Raw genomic sequence first — 21,304 nt, 5'->3', positions numbered from 1 at the left:
CTGCTTTTGACCATTGGTGTTTGATTAAGTTTATGTAAATGAGGATTATCTCTATGTCTTTGAGCATCTCTTACCAGTCCTGAGTAGAAGGAAATCTAAGAAAGCAGTGCTGATTCCTTTGCTTTGTATTCTCAGCAACTCGCTGTGAGAATCCCAAAGAATGCAGGTGAGGTGGTAAGGAGAACTCATAGATCTTAGTTTTAAATTCTTGCACATACAGAATTCTAGAAAACAGCACAAAGCTTCATAGGTTGAAGAACCCACAAATAACAGCATACCACATTTGTCAGAAATGCACATTAACTGATTCTTAGAATAGGAAGATTTCTACAAGAGCTACATATCTAGTCTGTTTTCAAGGCTTTAGGCGGTAATGATCATTTTATGGCTGGTGTAACTGCATTAGATTGGAGAACTGCAATCTAATATTACTGCTTTAGATACAAGCCAAAGTGAGGACTGTGTTTCTTCAGTTCCACTTAGTGGAATATATCTTATTCCCACTTTTGGGGAATTTGCTGTCTTTTATAAGGGCAGAGTTGTAGGAAGAACGTGCCCGATATAGTTGCAAATTTAATTATAGATACTGAGAATATTTCTTTGAAGAATGCAGGGGAAAATGTGTTATACGTATGGTGAGTAATAACTAAAGAATATAAAATTAACATTTAAATATAAAATGTCTTCAGGGGGAACATTATAAAATGTTTTTACTAAAACTTGTGTCAAAGTTATTCGTGGCATTCCAAATATTATTTAAATACTACCCTCATGAAGACTATTTTTGGTATGCATTCTATATATATATATATTTTTTTTTTTCTGGAACTAGATGGTATTATTTTTGTAAAAGCTGTGTATGTTTCAGGAAAGCCTGGGAAATGGGTGAATATGATGGGCAATTGGAAAATTTAAATTGGGATCTTCTGTACCTGACCGTTAACAGAACCAAAAAAGGGTTGTGTTATTTTATAGAAGGAAATTTTAATTTCTTTACTTTCTTTTAGCAGTCTTTGTTTTAGACAGTGATACAATTTTTGAAAGGATTTTTCCCATGGAAGGTTGGGTAAAAAGCTTTTACTGTATCAGAGGAGAGCTCTAGAAATTACGATGTTTGAATGTATTTCTTGTGTAAACCCTATGTGGTTTCCAAAAAACTTTAAATATTCAGAGATGCAGAGGGTGGAACAGTAGGAATTTCACAATGAATATTATCTCAAGCCACTGCCATCCCTATCTCTGCCTGCTGTGTGATTGCAGATGACATCTTATGTGTAGTAAAGCATCTGGGAACAGTTGTGCAACTAAATACAGATAAGGGAAATCATTGTTAAGATGATGCTTTGGAATATAAGCTCAGTGATGAAAAATCTTGTCAATTCTCTCATCCCCTCTAGTTTCACGGAGATGTTAGAGCAATAAAAAGATATCACCTGTAAGATAAGAAGCAGTATCAAAAAAAAAAAAAAAGATTTGGCTAGCTCTGTGCGTATACAGTGCTGCACTTTGAAATGTCTGCGTTTACAAATCACTGGTACATTGACATCCTCTTTTTAAATTAATGTTAACAGTAATAATTTTATTTTATTTTCCTGGATATGTGTGGGATGAGATCACTAGGTGTAAAATCACGTAACATGAAAGTAAGCTTTCAAATATTTAGATTGTCAGTAACAGTCCAGAAAGTTTGATTACCATGGTGCTTAGGTTGCATTTAGACAAAGAATTTTGTGCTGAAGTTCAGGGTATTATATTTTGAAAAAAAAATTGCTAAATGGGTATGGGTATTGTGTAGTAGTTTCTAAATCTTTTATATGTGTAAATTATTACTTAAATTCAAAATATAACTAGTTATTTAAAAGGTATCTTGAAAAATACTAAGGATAGCATTTAAATTACTTGGAAAAAAAGTGTCTTATACAGGAGCTAAAATAATAGATGGACATTAACTGAATGAAATTCATGACAGGTCTTGATTTCTTGTTTAACTCTTGACTGACTTTTTAAAGACCAAATGGCAGAGTTGTAGAATAATTAGATTCAGCTTACACAAATCTTGGTTTAAAAATCACTGTTTTTAATAGAGCAATAGCAGCCTACCAATTTGTTGTTGTTGTTGTTTTTGTTGTTGTTTTTTGTTTGTTTGCTTTTTTTTTCTTTCCACTGAAGGGGTTTGTCTATACATGAGTGCTGGTTGCGGTAAACAACCGAAGTTATGATATAATCAAAATATTTTTTCCATAGTAAACCACAAAGGTAAATTGTCATAACCAAATTGAAGACTTCTTTTTCTTATCCTTCCACTATTAAACACAAACTTGGTATTTAATTCTCTATCTTTGTCAAACTACTTATGTTAAAATTATTTGAAATTCATTTAATTAGGATTGTTAATTTTCAGTCTGCTTAAATAAATGTGTTAAATATTGTGTCATGTTCTGGCCTTACCAGCATAGCAATACAGGGAATTAAGACCTTTTGTCAAAGTATGCATCATATACTTGGTGTGACAGCCCATAAATAGTTGGTTCCATTACATATCTGCCAGTGCTTAAGTAGTAGATTGTGCTAAGGTTGACATTATTTCATACACACTAGTGTGTGTAGAGAAGCCTACCTCTGGATTTTATTGAAACCTTAATGGTTGGTTTTGTCTTCTTTCTGAAGACCCACTGTTCAATTGGCTCAGCTGGATGCTCAAAGGCAGTGGGCTAGTCTCTCTTCGGATCTTTGTTTTGTGAAATGGTGTACTTCCTAAAACCTCTTAGTTTAAGTAGAGGTTGCATAAATGTATTCAAGGTTTCTTGTGAAAACACAAAAAGGTTTAAAGTTTACTTGGAGGATCAACAGAGTGTGACCAAACACCATGTCTGCCTTTACACTTAGTGCTTCAGTTCTGCTCTGATTTTTTTCAATACATAGGTACTATTTTTATTTTTTTCTCAAAAGGGCCTAAAGGACTGTCCTGGTTTCAGTTAGGACAGAGTTAATTTTCCTCCTAGTAGCTGGTAGGGTGCTATGTTTTGGATTAGAATGAGAAGAGCGCTGATAACATGCTGATGTTTTAATTGTTGTAGAGCAGTGCTTACACCAAGCCAAGGACTTTTCAGCTTCTCGCTCTGTCCTGCCAGCGGGCAGGCTGGGGGTGCAGCAGGAGCTGGGAGGGGACAGACCCAGGACAGCTGACCCAAACTGGCCAAAGGGGTATTCCATACCATCTGACGTCATGCTGAACAATATATAGGGGTGGCTAGCCGGGGTGGGGGGCCGGCTGCTCGGGGATAGGCTGGGCATTGGTCAACGGGTGGTGAGCAATTGCATTGTGCATCACTTATTTTGTACACATTATTACTATTAATACTATTATTATTGTTATTGTTATTGTTATTGTTATTGTTATTATTTTTCCTGTCTTAATAAACTGTCTTTATCTCAACTCACAGACTTCACTTTCCCGTTTCTCTCCCCCATCCCGGAGAGGGAGGGGGGAGGGTGAGCGAACGGCTGTTTAGCCAGAAATTCCTTCAAATTTCCATGTCAATTTTCAACTGTTAATGTTAGGATTGTTAGGGGTGCCGTATTGTTACAGTGAAGTTAAATCATGTTCATACTAAAAATACAAATATTTAAGTATTAAATTTAAAATTAGAGGTGGGTTAAAATAAAAGACCTGAAGCTATTTCTTGTTGAGCTGCACTGTACATAGGTTACCTTTCCTGAGTAGCTACCAAATGAGAGTGACAGTTACGTCATTTAAATGGTGATTGGTGGCCCTCTAATATATTTTAAAAAGAACTGTAGCTCTTACAGGTGAGCTACATGTGAATCCAGTTCTGTAAGATCGATTGCCTTGGAACACATAATATTTCCCTGTAATAGTTAATACAGAACCTATAGAATGATCCTATTTATGCAGCATAAGAGCTATTGTTAAGTTAATTACATTTGCAGAAGCAGTGCATTATTGAATCTAAAATACTTTGAAAGAATTAGGAATATGAAAGACAATTTTTCCCCCCGTAACATTACAAATAATAAAAATGTGAAGACACAGGTTATTCTCTTAACAAAAATCACTTTTCCACCATCTCAGGAGGGCTTTGCCATACTGGCTGTCAGGGAGCAGCCACGACTCCCCTAGGAGAGGGGGACAGAAGGGGATAACCCCAGCGGTGGAGCAGGTGGTGGTCTGCTTCAGCTGTGCCCACCAGGGCACCCAAGGAACAGTGGAGTCCCTGCTCGGTCTGAATCAGTTTATGTCTCGAGGTACTTACGCGTTCCTTCTGCAACATTTTTACTTTGCTTTTTGCTTCTTCTTGTGATAGTCTTGTATTACAGAAATATTTAGATTTTTATATGAAGGAGTTGCTGATGACCTTGTAAAACAGTATTTGGAAATTGGTTAATCAAATGCTTCTTTTTTCCCCATAAACCAAGACTGAGAAAAATAATTACCTTGTTTTGACAAGTGAACTGGGAAAGTATGACTTAGAAGCCTTACAGAAATGCATACGTGAAAACTAGGCTGTCGTGTTTACAAGGTGATTTTTTTTCATATGATGAATTTTTTAAACAGTAAGTGGTCTGTAAACTGTACTGGTATTTTTCTGTGAAACACAAGCTTAGTTTGGCTGCCATGAAAGGAAAAAAATAAAGAACAAATATTAAATTTTGATTGCACAGCTATTTTATGAAAACTTTGAATCATTCAAATGCGTGGGTTTTTTCATTATATGTATCTATTATACAGTACATTTTACAACAGTCTTTGACTGTTCTGGAAGAGTAATTCAATAAAAGATGGGTTTCATTTATAGGTGTTGAATAGAGTTAGTGTCACATTCTGTATAAACTCCGAAGTAATTCTTAAGAGAAAAGGGAATGGATTTGTGTGACCATGTCTGAATATAAATAGTATCATATACAAGTAAACAACTTTATTTTCAGTATTCATTTTATCTCTATTTCATAAAGCACTATTTAATCTTTTTGCATTTGTTGAGCAACTTGGTTGGCCCACTGTTTTTTGCCAGAGTGGCAGACTGAAGTTTTTCAGCATTTGGGAGAGTGCTTTTTAACTTCTACTTTTAATTACAGTGTCTTTAATTACAGCAACATCTGTTAAGATACTTTGAGTCTTATGTTCAAAGACCGATCCTCCTTCGATGTATTACATGATGCATTTGGTTTACATCCAGACCTTTTAACCAGAAGGGTGACTGAGTTTCAGCTACATTCCAAAATGTTGAGAAGTCTTGGAATTGTTATTTATGAAGGGGTATTCTTTAGCTTCTGAGAATTTAAGAATATTATATAATAAATATTTCATAGCTCTATGTGTTTTATACTGTTCATTCAGATGTGCAAGAAACAAGGCTCTACAGGACCTTCAGGCTTTAACTTTTCTTTTTGAAAGACCAAAGCCAGAATCAGTGGTGACACTTCTGCTCAAGAAATGGGCAGTTTTGCTATTTATAATTTTGTATTCATATTTGACCAAATGTACCATCTTGATCTTCGGTCTTAATGTGATGTGTATTTTGGAGCACGTGTTTGTAGAATGTTCACTTAGAATCCATCAGTTTGTTTTAGAGTAGTGATGCTAGGTAAATTCCCCAAAATGTGACTAGAAGAATTTCCTTGGGGGAAAAAAAAAAAGGAAAGAAAAAAAAAAAAGGAACTTATCTACCAGCAGCAACAGGGGTTAAAAAGTGGTATTCATGCCATCACTATTAAGATTCACATACGAACTGGGAAGCTTTCTGCTCAGTTAAGGGTTCAGTCCTTTAGAGATCTTGATATTAAGTACGAAGAAACAGTATTTGAGGAAAAAGTGTCAGTCTTGATAGGTTTGCATTTGAATACTGGCAGAGTAGGCACTTGTGATCTCTTTTTCAATAAGGTTTGGTGATGCAGCAAGCATATTTTTTAGTGAAAATATAGTGAGTCACTATCCAAAAGATAATATGAACCACAATCACAGTGGTAATTGTATGGTGTTTTTCATAACCTAAATTAGGCTTACAGTGTAAATAAAGCTAATTCTGATCATTCAAGATTTCATTGTTTGGAAAATTACATATGCATTTTGTCATTTCTATTATTACAGTTTGTAGTCTAAAATATTAAAATAATCTTGTTTGGCCAACATAGTGCTTGTTTCATAAACTTTTATTGCTTGTAAGAAAAATGGTGAATGTTTAATTCATCATAATTTGTTGCTCAAATATTGCGCATATCTGAATAATAACATCTGTGCCTCAAGTTACTGCTGGAATATGAATAGTATTAATAAACAGTAGACATTAAATAGGCTAGTTATTAAGAACTTTCCAATTTTAAGTAATTTTTTCTTTAATTTTAGTCCTAAGTCATCACTAGTTGTAAAATCAATTTCATTATTTCTCAAAAAATAGCAGCACTCTGCTTGTGCTTTGCTTATGATGTAGAGACTCCTGGGATTTAGTGTCTTATTTTGTTTGAGTAGACCAGTGGATTTCACTTAGGTTTTGGCAAAATAGGTATCAAGTAAGTCACTGAGAAAGACATCTCAAAAGCTTGATGTCTCTTGTTTTCAGGTACATTGAAGTGTTTTGATCTGAATTTTTTTAGAATCTAGTTAGCTGTGATGATGTGCTTCCATTCCAGAAAACAAAGTTACTACTCCAATTGAGATAAAATAACTGTTTGTTTAAAAATGAAAAATGCAAGATATGAAATTTATATCTTTTTTACAGGTATACTTCTCTATAGAACTGTACTCAGAAGCAGGCAAAAGGTTTGCTATTCAATGCTGGTTTTATAATTTCCTACACAAATGCTGCCAGTATGCATTTCATTATTTCAATATCTTATAAATGTTGATACTTACAGTCTGATTTTTTCCTTTTTTAACTATTTTTGTGTATTTATGTTGTATTTTACAGATTGTGAATATGGAGTGGGGAGGAGAGTATTCTCTCGATTCTTCCAATTTAGACTGTTTGTTAAATGTCCTTCCTGGAGAATCAGAGTTTCAACAAGTCCTTAATGATATTGATGAAAAAATAAAGAAGAATTCTTCCAGGTAAAGAGAGTTTTATTTGTATTCAAAATGTTAGTGAAAGTCATTACGTTCAGGAAGAAATACACCTTTTGTCTTCTTTCTTTTCTAGCTGTAGGTTAAAATTCTCATTATTTCCATAGTAATTCACCGTTACTGCTTGAGCATTTAACACATTTTAATGGCATTTAATATTTGTGCTCTGGTGTTTCTCTGCATGGTACTTTTAACATATTGAATCATCTTAATGTTGGGAATTATTGTAGTAGTTGTGATAGCGGAAGAAAAAAAACATATATTTCCATTGCAGTTGTATTTTCTATAGCTAAAAGAATTTTTGTTCACTAAGAGCTGCAGAATTGTACAAAAAAGTAAAATTTGAACCCATGGTGTCCTTAAACAGTTCTAATGAGAGTAGATAGAGCAAGTTAGTACAAATATTTCTTATAAAATTATTTTACCTATTTCAATTACATTTATGCTGCAATACCAGATTTTCTAACTAGAATTTGGTTTGCAATTTATTTCATTTTCCATGTCTTTTCTACATACTAGTTCACAAAAATCAATGCTTTAGAAACTGCGAAGTACTGAAAAAGTTCTTTGTTGATGCCCACTTTCTGCATGAGTATAGGAAAATCACTTAAAGGTATTGTGCCTTTCTACTTTGAAAAGTGATGGTGCATTTTGTGGCTAAGCTCTTTTGGTACTTTAAAAATACGTTCTGAAGTATTTTAAATATTGTGAAAGATGCTCTTATGCAAATAGATTAAGTATCCTTTATACATTCAGAGATATAGCAAGAACCATCATCTTGTGTTAAATTTTGACAATGTTTGCGTTTAGATAGAAAAGCATGTTGTAGAGTCATGACTTCAAAGAATGCCCTTCATGACATTCGGTTTTTGATCATGTAATTGTAATGAAGGCCACATTTGTGAGAGGTCTTTGTCTGCTACCAAACAGCTTCCTGAATAATGGAGATAAATCTTTGCTATACATCGCTGAAAACTGATTTAGGTCATCTCTGAATTACTGTTATATTCGCTACGCCAAGCTGAGAATTTTTTTAGGTTTATTGTTATTAACATTATCAATATCTCACTTTTCAAAATTTTGCTTAAAATCTTAGTGATTACAGACATTTTGATAGTAGCTACCCAAAGGTAACAATGTTACTGAAGATCTGGGAAATATGTTTTGAGTTGTGGACCACTGCACAGTGCAATTTCATATTACAATTTTCCAGCTGTTGATGGTAGTGAAATGCTGACACTTACTTACTTTGTTTGATGTCATAAAATAGTCAAAGATGCGTTTGGTGTATGGTGTTACGTGTCTGGGAAAAATAGCACCAGCATATTTAACAAATGTGTAAACCAGATATTGTCACCTCTTCAGCTACCAAATAGCACTGATTTTGTCATTGTTATGCAGAGTCTACATAAGGATTAGAATGATTATTGTCAAAATGAACACATGCCTTACTACTGTTTTTGTTTGTGTTTTTTAATATGTGTCAAATCTGTACTGCTGGCTAAGAAATCTTTTGGCTGTGGGAGAAGAGGCCAGCTGACTGCTCCTTTTAATAGTACCATCAGTGAACTTTTTATGTTACATTTTACATTAACATCATCACAGTGGAACTATATGCATTTTTAAGAACGCCCCTCTCATAGTTTCAGTCCTACAAATTAGATGGGCCTTTGCTTCTAAGTTTTGTAAGATCCAAAGGTTTTAAGTTCTGCAAGGTCTTCAGGGAGAGGAGGAAATTTGATTAGGGTGTGGTAGCACAGCAACACGTGTCAGGAAAAGCTTTGCATTTCTGTTGAATTGACACTTAAGCTAGTTTTTCAACTCATTTTCTCAGGGAAAGTCAGAAAACCCTGTTGCTACCAGGTGATATTTTGCTCCTGTAATACGTCAGTTTCAGAAATCGAGAGGAGTTTAAAAGAAGATGGACAGCAGCTGATGTGACTTTTAAATTAAAAACAGTCCTTTATTGCTAATATATTAGAGGCAGCATGGAATGAAATCATTTTCAAGTTACCATTGATCTTTGTAAGTGGTATGATAAGAGCAGCTCTATGTGCTACAGTGATACAATTGGAATACAATCTATTTTTCATCAGATAGATTTATGATTTTATTATACCACAGAGAATAAACATAATAGTATACAGCATATATATATTTTTAAAAATGTAACATTGTGTAAAAAATTATGATCCAAAAGTGTGTAAATCACTTGAATGCTCATTTATTGCCTTCCAACTGAATAGCTTTTATAAAATCGTGTGACACAACAAATCAGATATGCTTTCCAGCTCTTGAATTACTTTCTGTGTTTTTGAATTGTACCAATTCTATTTGACACTATAACAAAGGAAAAAAAAAAGGCATCTGTGGGAAATTGTTTTATTTCTAAGTATTAAGGCAATAAGTGGTTCATTCATTCATTCACTATTATATAACAGAGCTCTTATTGCACTTGAATGTAAACTTTATTTTTACAGTAGTTTACAGAGGGAGGTGAATATGAACTTTCAAAGCCATTGTCATTGCTGCCCAGTTTTAAGTGCAGTGGTAGTGTCAGGTTATTCTAAAACATGAAGCTGTATTCATAATTTCATTAGGACTGCTATTTGTCTCCAGTATTTCCCCTCACATTTGCTTTGACTTTCGTTGTTTCTCAAAGCTGAATTGCTGGATTTTTTGTCTTCTAGTATGGACGCCTAAGAGTTCATAACAGCTAATTTATGAGTAATTCACAGAACTAAACTTTTGACTGGTATTTACTACTACTAAGCAGAAAATAAGGCATAGGGTTTGAAAGCAAGGCAAGTTTGCGTAGCTTAAATATGATTGCAAGCTTTGTAGGCTCTTTAGCAGTTGATGATTTGTGTGTGTGTGCATAGACGTGCATGTGCGTGCACGTGCACTGTTGTCACTTCAGTGGGTGGTTGACTGCTTTTTAGTGGCAATAAAGTGCCAACAGATGCTATGAGGCTGTAGGACATCGTGAGGTATTCTAGGTCTTCTTCAGCAGGAGAATTACTCAGACTTCAGCAAAATTATTTACTAATAATTATATTTCTGTGATACACTGGAGACCATATCTTTCTAGGGCTTTTTACAGAGGCTTAATTTGACTTCAGTCTGATAAACTTCAAGCTGACCCTCTGTCTAATTAACAGTAAATCAGTCATCTGGGATTTTGTTGAAGGTATTTTTTCAAGGGCTCCAGTGAGGTCAAGACTAATAAGTACTTATAGCATTGCATCTTGTCTCATAACTGTTCATATAAATTATAATCAGGACTTGAGTAAGTCCTTATAATCAGGACAGAATGCTTAACTTGCAGACTTCAGGATTATTTGGAAAGTGCCTTAACCAGGATGCTAGTATGACACTTTCCAGTTCTCTTGGATGTTGTTTACAACTTTGCTGATGTGCATAGAAATACTTCCCACCATTAACACTTCACAGCAAAGGAACAGGAGTTTCAGACAAGGTATTAAGCACTGCTGTCTCATTACATTTTTCTGTATCAGAATTACAGTATGCAAGGGCTCATGTATTTTTAAATCGAGATGTGCTGCAAGGGTTATCTTTCTCTCTATTTTTATTTTTTATTTTATTTTGAAGAAAACTGTGGCTTGTTCCTTTCTGGAATTTTCAGGTAGGAGCTATACCTCACTTGCTTCTTATTCAAAAGAATTGGCAAAGTCTTGGAATCTCCATCCAAAATCCCAAGTAGCGGTTGAATATTCACAAGAATTTTAACTACAGCCAACACGACAGGAAAAACGTTGGTAATGGACACTTGGATTTAATATTCATCCAAAAAAAAAAAAAAAAAAAGAAAACCCTGATACTTGTATTTGTAATCTGCTTGCTCTACAAGTGCTCTACATTTATATAGTATTTAACAGAGAATTTAGCTCTTATTGAGATACTGGAACAATGTTACTAAAATCCTTGTGAAAAGTTTCTGTCTAACCACTGCCCTATTGTAATTTGTAGGAAGGAGTAATTGAACTACAAAGAGGATATAATTTTATTCCTTTTCAGCTTGTGTTGTCTCCGCGCGTGGTCCCTGAGTTTGAGATAGCTGCTTCTTTCTTGATAGCTTTCTCTCTAGAAAATGTACGAGGAAAATGCATGTGGGAATTACACTGCTAAAAGTTTATTTCAAAGATCTCTTACTCTCAAAGTATATGGCAGGTCCTCTCACACAGATTTCCAAATGGTATGATTGATATTACATGAAATGCCCTGTAAGCTAGCAGTCAAACTTTTCCAGGAATATAAATGATGATCGCAAACTAATACACAGTTAGTGCTTCTGCCTTCAGAAGACAGTGGAAACAATTATTTCATTAATGTTAAAATAACCTGTCTGTTCTTAATAAAAGACATGTTAACATTCTAACAGCAGATCTGGATGCATATAAGGCTCTTAAGCACAAGTAACATGAGGTTTAAAGATTACTTCAGTTTATAGCTTAGCAGTTTAAATTTAAGCAATCTTATTGTCATTTTATGGCTGTTCCATATTCTATGTGAAATAATTTGTGCTCTTTAGGAATTAAAAGGAGTTAAAAGATCATCCTTCAACTTAGTTGTAGTCATCTTAAGCAATGGAGAATGATGCATGGAGACAGCAACCCTCATTTTGATGCTATGTTTTTCAAAATGTTGTATCAGCGTGGCAGTTCATACACTACCAGTTCCATTACAGTACTTGGTTTGTAACTGACCAGTCCCTCAGTTTGTCTGTTGATGCAGTCATGCCAAAAGCAGTCTCTCCATATGGTTAGGTTATTCCTAAAAACGGTTATTAACTTAATAGGAGTTCTCAAGTGAAGACTGTCTCTGTACAGTGTGAATACTTACAAATGGTACTCCAGAAAAGCACTCTTAATGTGGACACAGGTAACGTAACAGAATTTAGCTTAATTTGTAAAAATTAAAACAACAACAAAAAAAACACCCTCAGTTGTAAGAAGGAGAAGCTATTTCAGTGAAATCACATTTTCACTGGCATAATGGCATGTCGGTAATTCTAACTGCAAACATTAATGCGCTCATGGAGGCTCAAGATATTCCTCAAGGGGAACTGAAGGTATCTTTCTTGAAAAATAAGTCAATTTCACAAAAATCCATAACTTTCAGATTGCTTTGCTACAGAGTTAGGTTATTTTTTTTCATTTACTTTTATACTGCACTCTGTATTTAGTAGTTTGGTGGCTGTTTTGTGGTGTTTTTTTTTTCTTTTCTTTTTGTGTATGAACAGTTCCATAGCATTCATGGAAGAAAAACTAATTGAGGCCTTTTAAATGCTAAGACACAATCTGGTTTAAATCCGTATGTCACAAACTGCTGAAGATGATGAAAATATTCTGAGAAATATTAACTTCTTTTTTTTTCTGGTATGCTTTGTTTTAATTTTTCTTTGACATCTCCAAGTGACCACTGCCAGACACATGCAGAAATTCTGACTGACCGTGCAGAGCTATTCTAATGTAGTACCAACAGGCTGAATTCCAACAGAAGAATTAAGTACTTTCTGGTTAGTTCCAGCAATGTCCAGCATTTAAAACATGAATTGGATTCCTTTCCTTATCGGTAAGGTTAAGTGTTTCATAGGATATTTAAAAAACAAAACAAAACAAAACAAAAAAACATATGGAACAAAGACCCAGTTAACAGTGGTAAACAGGAAAAAAACATTAAATACAGAGTTACATCTGATTTCCCTGTTGTCCTCCAGATCCTGTCTGCCTGATTCAGATGGGGTTGCACACAGACATGGCTGTATTTTTTCCATTGACCACACATGTTTTTAAGACAACTTATTGTCCTGTCGTTGCATGCAGAGTGTCCATTGATATCGTCTGGATTGATGCCTCAGTTTGTTCAAAAAACTGAGCTTGTTTACTGCAATGAATTTACTAAAATATAATTTCATTTAACCTTTACTGAAAAAGGATTACTTGGGAAAAAAATGAATATAGCCTTTTAAATAGCTGTTTGTGATTGTACTTGTTTGTGATTGTAAGAATATAATTCATTACATACCTTAAGCATATTTTTGACATCAAGATCATATATTTTGTTTAGAGCTTTTGAAACTTCAGCAAACTTGGAAAACAGACTCTTTTCTACACAAAGACAAAATTATAAAGTTTTATATACTGTAAGGATAATTATAATTTGGAGGAAGTCTTTTATTTAAAAAGCTGCTTTCTAAACTCAGAGGATGCACATAAAGAGTGTTTTTTTCAGAGGTAACTGAAAACCTAAATATTCTATTTAATAATTTAATTAATATAAAGGAGTAATCTTATATAATAGTATATGTTGACAAAAATCATAAAAGTGAGAAATAACAATGTTTTTGATATCGTGTTTAACTACAGTCTGTTGTAAGTAAACAGTATGAAAACATTTTATTCAATGGAAAACAGTTTTAGTACAAATAACACTTTTACCTTACTGAGATAAAAGGATTAAACAAAATTAATAGAATTATCATGGTTTGTACCTACATGGAGGTCCACTGAAATGTATCCTCCTAATCCCCTTATCAGTGCTGGGACAAATAACTAAAATATCTGTTCCTGTGAAGGCTGTGGCTTGTCTGTGGTTTGTGTTTTATTGACTGGCACACAAATTCAGATGTTGAAGATGAATGTGAAAGCTGGTTCCTAATTGAAGCAGACTGGCAGAGGCTAAGAGCAGTAGTCCCTTTTACAATGCCCAGTGCTGTTATCAGTTGGGTATGACTGAATGAGGCACATCAACACACCACAATAAAAGCCGTAGGGTGTGTTCCAGGAGTCAAGGTGTATGAACAAGGCATTTTGTTTCATACTCCAAAGAACAGGTTTCACAAGTTAAAAAGTTGCATGCCAATCTTTTGTCAAGTTTAGAATCAGCATTCATGGCTGGGCTGTCCCACCAGGAGCCTGACTGGGCCACAGGCAGAGAAAGATTGTTTTTCAGTGGAAGTCCTTTGTGCTCCTGATAAGGTCCTGTGACAATGAGCAGATACTTGTTTCAGTGCACATCATTCTGAGCTCACTGATGCTCAGAAAAGTCTTGAAAAGACTTCCGCTTCAATTTTATGGAGAGTGGTGTGCAGACTACCCCTGTATTCATAATATTTTAGAAGTTTTAATATATTTTTCCATTCGTTCTACTTACTGAATTAGGTTCTTGAAGATAATGCAGCTGTAAAATGCAGTGTCTTCATGTCAGTAAAATACACTTTGACTGGTTTATCATGCCTTTTAAGCATGAAACTAATATATCCATAATTGTTATTGAATACAATTAAATATAGGAAGATAAGCTGTTCAAAATGACCCATGTATTTTTAAGTTTAAAAGTAAGTAAACTTAAAGTAAGTAACTTTCTTAAGTAAGTTTTATAGTCATCCTTGTTTTGGAAACATTGTATGTATTTTTTTTTTCCCTTTCAAAATGTTATAGGCACTCTGCACTTAAGTTACAGTACAGAGTTGTCCTTACATTCAGTGTTTACCATTGATACATTTTACTTTTGCAGCTTGTTATTTTCTATGACTATTTTAAAGAAACAAAAGGCACAAAATGATATTTATCATCACTGATATGTCTTCATGGCATTCTCAGAACAAAATACATTATATTTGTTGTAGGCTACTTACAAATAAAAGGAAAACCCAGTCTGTGGTTTATCTTAGCACATAATTTGGTGTGATCATTTGCTTTTTATTTTCCATTGATTTTCTAAAATGTCAATTCGAATTAACAGACTTTGTTGCCAAAGGTATGGATCATAGTGATTCATTTTATCGTTATTGATCAGAATGAGACAACTAGAAGGAGTTTAGGGTACATTGCATAATATCTGTAAAAGAATAAAATGCAAATCACTCAGTAAAGGAGAAAATCCAGTAGAAACAAACAAACAAACAAACAAAAACAAATAAATACTTCTTTCACAGTACCATAGGCACCATCGAATGACAAAATGTAGTCAGTGGGCGATAAGCAAAATGGCTTTTCATCATCAGTTTCACCACTTGCTACAAATTCGCATGGGTTAGTAGTGTTAGAGATTTGTTATTTCTTCATAGTTAAAGCAGATTACATGTTTTATAAACATTTATTAAATTAATCTTTCTGTACGGAGGAGTTATGCAGAAAAAAATACCCATACTGTACTCGAGGCTACTAATTTAGAAAGTTACATTGCATGTGTTTTGGAAAAGCAGAGGTCTTTAAGCCGGTATTTTTGTCACTACTTGTAATACACTTTACCTTGTTACACACTTTGATACTCAGTTTCTTTTCTTTCCTCTCCTCCTGCCCTCATTTTCTCCTCTTCTCCTCTTTTCTAATCTTCTTGTCTACTTTGCCAAACATATTAGTTTCTAAATGTTAGAGAGCAGGTAAAGAAAAACAAACATACTTCATCTATATAAAACAAAGAGACAGTACAGTAGGCTTTCTTGTTGTTTGGCTGATGTCATGAAAATAGAGACTAACATGATCAAAAGTATCAGCCACTGAAGTATCTGTAAAGAGCTAGCTGGGTGTCATCTAGTCCTTTAACTCCACTAACAGAAAGAACTAAACTTTAACTTGCATCAAACCTTACATCCTTTATCAGCTCTAAGAACATTAAACAATTTAACAAATATACTCCAGAATAAAATTCAAGTAATAGTGAGAATTGCTTAGCATTGCCATAAACCAAAATTTGGTCTTTGTTTCTATTAAACCTAGGTCCACCTAGGTTTAACAAATAGTCAATACTATTTTATTAATGGAAACCAGATAAAACATTAAGCATCGCTTTTAAGATAAGTAGTTACAAAATAGTGAAAAGGTGTTTTTGTAGGAAATGATGTGGAGGTAGACTGTTTCTGGATTTTTATTTTCTGTTCTTTTCATGTAGGTGCCAAATAGAAACACCAACAGAAATGAAACCTGTTTCGATAATCAGCTGTTCTTGTGATTTTTGCCACTGGAATCACAGTAATTACCATGTCAACTACACATGATTTCACAAATAGGGGTGTTAAGGAGTGGATCAGCTCCTTGAAAACAAACTTTCTTTCAGATATTCTAATAACAAAAAACAGGAAATAAAAGATCTGCTTTCTCAGCAAAAGTGACTAAAATTCTTTTCAGCTTTTTCTGTGGTATGTCAATCAGTCTTTAAGAAGTTGTTAATATCTTATGTATTGTAAAGCAACTGCTGATTGCTAAAGGAACAGAATGACACATTCACCTTTATATATGGTAGTTAATTCAGCTTATATTATCTTCCTTAGCTAATTAAACACCAAGGACCAGCTCTTAAGGTGAGCAATATCTTATTCACCAACTGCTTTACTGGAAAGTACAAGATTGTGTGAGAACTTTTTCAAATACATTATAATATTAATGCTGGAAATTCAGGCCTTATTTAGCGAGAGTAATTTAATTTATGAAGAAGAAGGACAAGTGTTACAATAATTTGAAGTAGTTTTTGTTTTTGAAAAATGGGATATATAAAATAATTTTATTTCCAAGTCGTGAAAAAATCCTTTTTTTTTTTTTCTTTATAGCATGGAACAGTGTCTTAAAGACCTGCAATCAGAAGTAAATGAAATATGTACTGATGAAATACTGCAAAGCACGAATGACTGCCTTCAGTGGCTAAACAACTGCAATTTTATTTCTCTCAGACCTTCATCTACACCACATGGAGAGCTGATGGAGTTCCTCAGGACTCTGGTAAAAATTGTTTACTACAGAGTTTAATGTTTGGGAAAGTTGGTTATATGATGCTTATGTTTGTTTTTGTTTGTTTGTTTGTTTGTTTGTTTGTTTTTCTTTTCCTGTTAGGTTTATTTCAGTCTCCACTACTGTGAATATAGTTCAGAAAACTTAACATAAAGCTTAGTCCTGATTTTATGTCTGCAGCAGGGCTTTATGTTTCCTTTTGATCATGTCCTAACTAGACAAACTTGGGTCTAAAAAAATTTGCTGATACTTCCACATGTTCAGCATCACCAATACTGTTTTATAAACATTTGAAGGTGAAAACATATGAAGTTACTGTCTACACACAGTCTGTTAATTTTAATTCTTTCTCTTCACTTTTATCAGTATGAATATAACCCATCTAATACAGATTATTGTGCTTAATGTGTTGTTTAAGCATTAACTTCATATCTACTTTTTCCTAAATCAGCATGTGGGAGCTACATCCATTTTTCTTGCAAGTTGTGTAACTGGACCTAACCAGAAGTCACATTTCACTTTGGTGAAAAAAGATGTGATTTTTACCCCAAATTTTCCTGAAAAGTTAGCATTAGAATAAATACGTGGAAGTAGAATTCTGGAAAATTGAGTTGTCTAAATAAGTGAAGGATAATACCTTAGTAAATGGCAGCCTTCAACTTCGTATAGAAACTACATACATGTTTGTTTATATAACATACATATATACAGGTATCAACACAAATAAATATAGACTTTGTCCAGTGAATTATTCTGGGTTACTTCTTTGTCATGATTTTGTTATTGGATGTGAACATCGTTAGGATAAGATATCCCATATTGGCAGAAGAAATCTGGTTACAAGAAGTGGAGTTTTTTCTCCTTTGGGACTTCTCCTGGCTAAAGCTCAAGCTTCATCAAATCACCTTTTTATTTATTTATTATTCTTTTTGATGGGTTGTGTTTTTTGTTTTGTTGGTTTTGTTTTTGTTTTTGATTTATAAAACTGGTTGTTGATCTTTCAGTCATACTTGAATCCACTGAATTACATGACTGATAGCTCTGGTTAATTTAAGATATGTCAAATGATGAAGTCATTTCTAGGAAGACCAGGTCTTTAATGTTCACGTGGTGAGGAAGTGATTTAATCCCTTTCTTACATGGGTGATCAGTATGCATGTTGCTGTTAATAATCATGCTGCTCAAGGATGTCAGACTGATACTTGTCAGACTTGATCTAGACAGAATGGGAGAATCCCAGAAAATACGGATTTACAAGTTGTTTGATACTCCTCTTAGTCCAGTTATATCCTTACTTAACACCCTCAGAAGAGGGAATGGTGATGATGGCTTACTTACCCGTGTCCGTTGCCTGTGCTCTTCCTTCTGCCGGGTCAATTTAAGCCATATACCTGAACACCAGGTGGCGGCATTTGTTTGGCAAACTCCAAAATATCCCCATCTCTGGAACACTTTGGGTGTATCTTATGCAAAACGTGCTTTCTAGCTCTCAGCTTCCCAAGAGTCTACAGACTTCATGACAGTCTGGCTGTGGGCTGTAGAGGCTAGTTAAGCCTTGGGAGCAGCTCCCTGGGAGGCTGCTAAACAGACAGTGAAGGGTGAGAAGCCTCAAAACCTTAATGCTGCACAGCTTATCAGGAGAACGAACGCCTATGGAGCTTGGGAACTTGGACAAAACTGTTTTCAGGCTCGTGGCTTCTCAGATAAACCAGCCTATTGCCTTGATGAGACTACAGATGAAATGTGCATCTGCACTAGCACCGTTGGTCCATCTGTAGGAAATTATACTCATCCTTAGCTCCATAAACACATGTGTATTAAACTGTTTTCAGTTGTATTCAGCATTAATGAGATTACTACAGTCTGACCTTTCTTAACTGTGTATTTCTATCCATTGAATTAATTACTCAGTTGACTTAATTAAAAGCTTGCAAGTGACAAGTTAAATATCATACAATATATCTTCAATAAAATTAACCTTCTTTCCACCCCAGGACATTTGTTACTATACCTCATTATGTATATTTATTTTGTTAGCGATTTCACTTATCTCTTAAGCTTCTGGAACAAATTTTAAAAAATAAATAAATAATGCAATGTGGTATTCTCAAGCATTTATAAACTCTCATGGAAATACTGAGAGGTTCTTCATGAACCCTAAAAGACTTCAGTTATGTGAAATCTCATCATTCTGTGTACTATTCTGTAGTTTTAAATACTTAAAAGCTGAACCTGTACACGAACACATCTTCATTAAATTCTCTACGACCTAAACTAATGGCAAATCTCTTTTAAGAAAACCTTAACAATATTGGATGTAGTCTATAGCAGGCAGTAGTCTAGTTGATAGAATGCAAGTCTTTTTTTGTGTACTGTTATCACTGACTTTCTGTGCTCATAAGAGAACTTTTCACACTTCTCTAAAACCTTTAGACACTAATTTGGATCTTTTTCTCTTGAATAGTTTTGTCACCATCTTTTGAAGTATTTCTTAAAGATAAACTTTCAAATAGAAAAGCCTATGTCAATACAGGCAGTGTTCAAAGAGACTTGATGATACTGTGTTTTCAGACCTTCGCTGTTCACCTCAGGGACTTTTTTTGAGGAACACTAAGTCTAAGATGGCAACTGCAAACTCCCTATTTTTTTATGTTTTAGTCTAAGTTGCAAAGCATTTGAAACTATAAAAATTCTTACTGGCTTTCATGAATAAAAATGTTTTTGTTTAACCTTAAAAAACAGCATACGGATTTGCTTGGAAGACATTTTGGATTCATCATCTAAAGGCATGAGTTACAATCACTGGTTTGACAGCTTCTCTTGTTCTGTTTATTTCAGAATATAATCATTGAGCATACTTCATAAAAAAAATAACCTTTAAATTCATAAGTCTACCTGTGGGCACTTGACTTTCCAGCTACTCTAACTATGCTAGCAGCAGTTAGTGACTAGAGTCTCAGTTTACCAGCTCAACACGTTCTCTTTGCATCCACAACACTTCATAGAATGCTTTAGTAGACAATAAAAGGAAATCGAAACAGCTTTACATATATGCATATAAATTTCTACTATTTAAGATATTAACAAGTTCCACATATTTCTATAACATGCATGTTTTTATAGGAAGATACTTGACTGATAATTTCCTTTATTGTTCTGTCTACAACATATGTTTCCTGCTAGTAAGTACAAAATTTCATAGGGAGCTCCCTGAAATAAAGATGTGAAGTGGAAGAAAAATAGCTAGATAGTCAATTTTTAAGACTTTCCTGTATGGAAGGTAATTGTGCTCTCTGTCTTTTGTTCAGAATTACCTACTGTGGTAAAAGTTTTTTATTTTTCTTAATGGAACACTCCAAAATAAAGGGCAGTAGGTAGGTTAAAATGTTGCTTTCTACCATAATAATGCAACAGTTTTTAATCATTAAGAAAAAATACAAGGAGTTCTGATAGTGAAAAATTGCTGTGACTGAATAGCATGCAAAAAAGTCACACTGAAAAGTTTGTCAAAAAATTTGTCTTTTTTATATTTCTTAAATTATCTATTGATAAAAGAGTGCTACACTAGAAAGAACAAACTTTTTTTTTTATTTCAAAATTATCGAAGTACTACCATACTCAAATAAGACTCATTTCTCTGTCTTCCATAATGAGAAAAGAACTAAAACTGATTATTTCCTGTAAATAGTTTAGTTTAACTAAATCAGTAGTTCTGAGTGTAGAAGGTTTCTGAAAGTTGCCTTACCAGCCTTGCATTATAGGTTGGAGAGACCCAAATAAAGGACATGAGAGGAAAGATCTATACTTATGCAATTTGCCACAACACTTTCTATGTTGGAAGACCTTGGAGAGAATTGATGGGAGGTGAGGGAGCAAGCAAGAGGGTCTCCCCTTATTCCCCTCCTATCCTTATTCACTTCAGACTTGCCCTCTTGATTCCTGAAACCCAGAGAATCAAACGTGCAACCAATTTCTCTCATTTTTTTTGCGACTGTGATGGCAAATTCTGTAGTTGTCTCTCATGCAGCTGGAAGACTGAGAGTAGGTCTGTTCAATACAACTTTGATGAGCCTAGGGCTGCAGGCAAAGCCAACCTGCAACAGGAAAAATGTTGAGAGTGTGGGAAATGGGTTTATAGTGGGCAAGATTTTTTCTCCAAGACAGGAAATAGATTTAGGAATCCACTGACCAAGGGACTTCTGGGCCTGCCTTCTACTAATATATTGGACACGGCTTCTTCATCGAAGTGATTCCTCAAGCATATCAAAGAAAGCTGCAGAGTGCTGTTTACATTTATGTCATTGTTAGCCAAGTAGAAGGCATCGAGGTGTGACAAGAACCTTTTATTTGCTGGTTGGCATCTTGGGTTTGAAGTAGTTCTAAGATCAGAGATCCTGTCTCTGAAACAAGAGGGAGGCTTTTCAGATGCAATGAAGTCTGTACATGTATCCATGTGGCTTCATGGATCTTCTGTTTA

At 34.4% G+C, this 21,304-nt stretch overlaps 1 protein-coding gene across 7 annotated transcripts in view; it reads left to right on the top strand.

Annotated features, from left to right (window-relative positions):
- KIAA0825 (KIAA0825 ortholog) overlaps positions 1-21,304 on the top strand; it is a 255,727-nt gene that overhangs the window by 31,335 nt on the left and 203,088 nt on the right. For 4 of the 7 annotated variants that reach the window (XM_035568040.2, XM_035568047.2, XM_035568043.2 and 1 more), the window contains exons 3-4: positions 6,927-7,066; positions 16,650-16,818. In XM_035568040.2, the coding sequence (XP_035423933.1) occupies positions 6,936-7,066; positions 16,650-16,818 (300 nt within the window). In that variant the 5' untranslated portion in view covers positions 6,927-6,935. Of the gene's footprint in view, positions 1-4,093; positions 4,267-6,926; positions 7,067-16,649; positions 16,819-21,304 lie in introns of those variants that run through there. The other 3 variants (XM_050716133.1, XM_035568048.2, XM_035568046.2) reach the window with 2 other exon arrangements.

The sequence above is a fragment of the Cygnus atratus genome, chromosome Z, assembly GCF_013377495.2.
Source record: "Cygnus atratus isolate AKBS03 ecotype Queensland, Australia chromosome Z, CAtr_DNAZoo_HiC_assembly, whole genome shotgun sequence".
Lineage (NCBI taxonomy): Eukaryota > Metazoa > Chordata > Aves > Anseriformes > Anatidae > Cygnus > Cygnus atratus.
The sequence above is the reverse complement of the archived record's forward strand: the minus strand, read 5'-3'. Positions and strand labels throughout refer to the sequence as shown.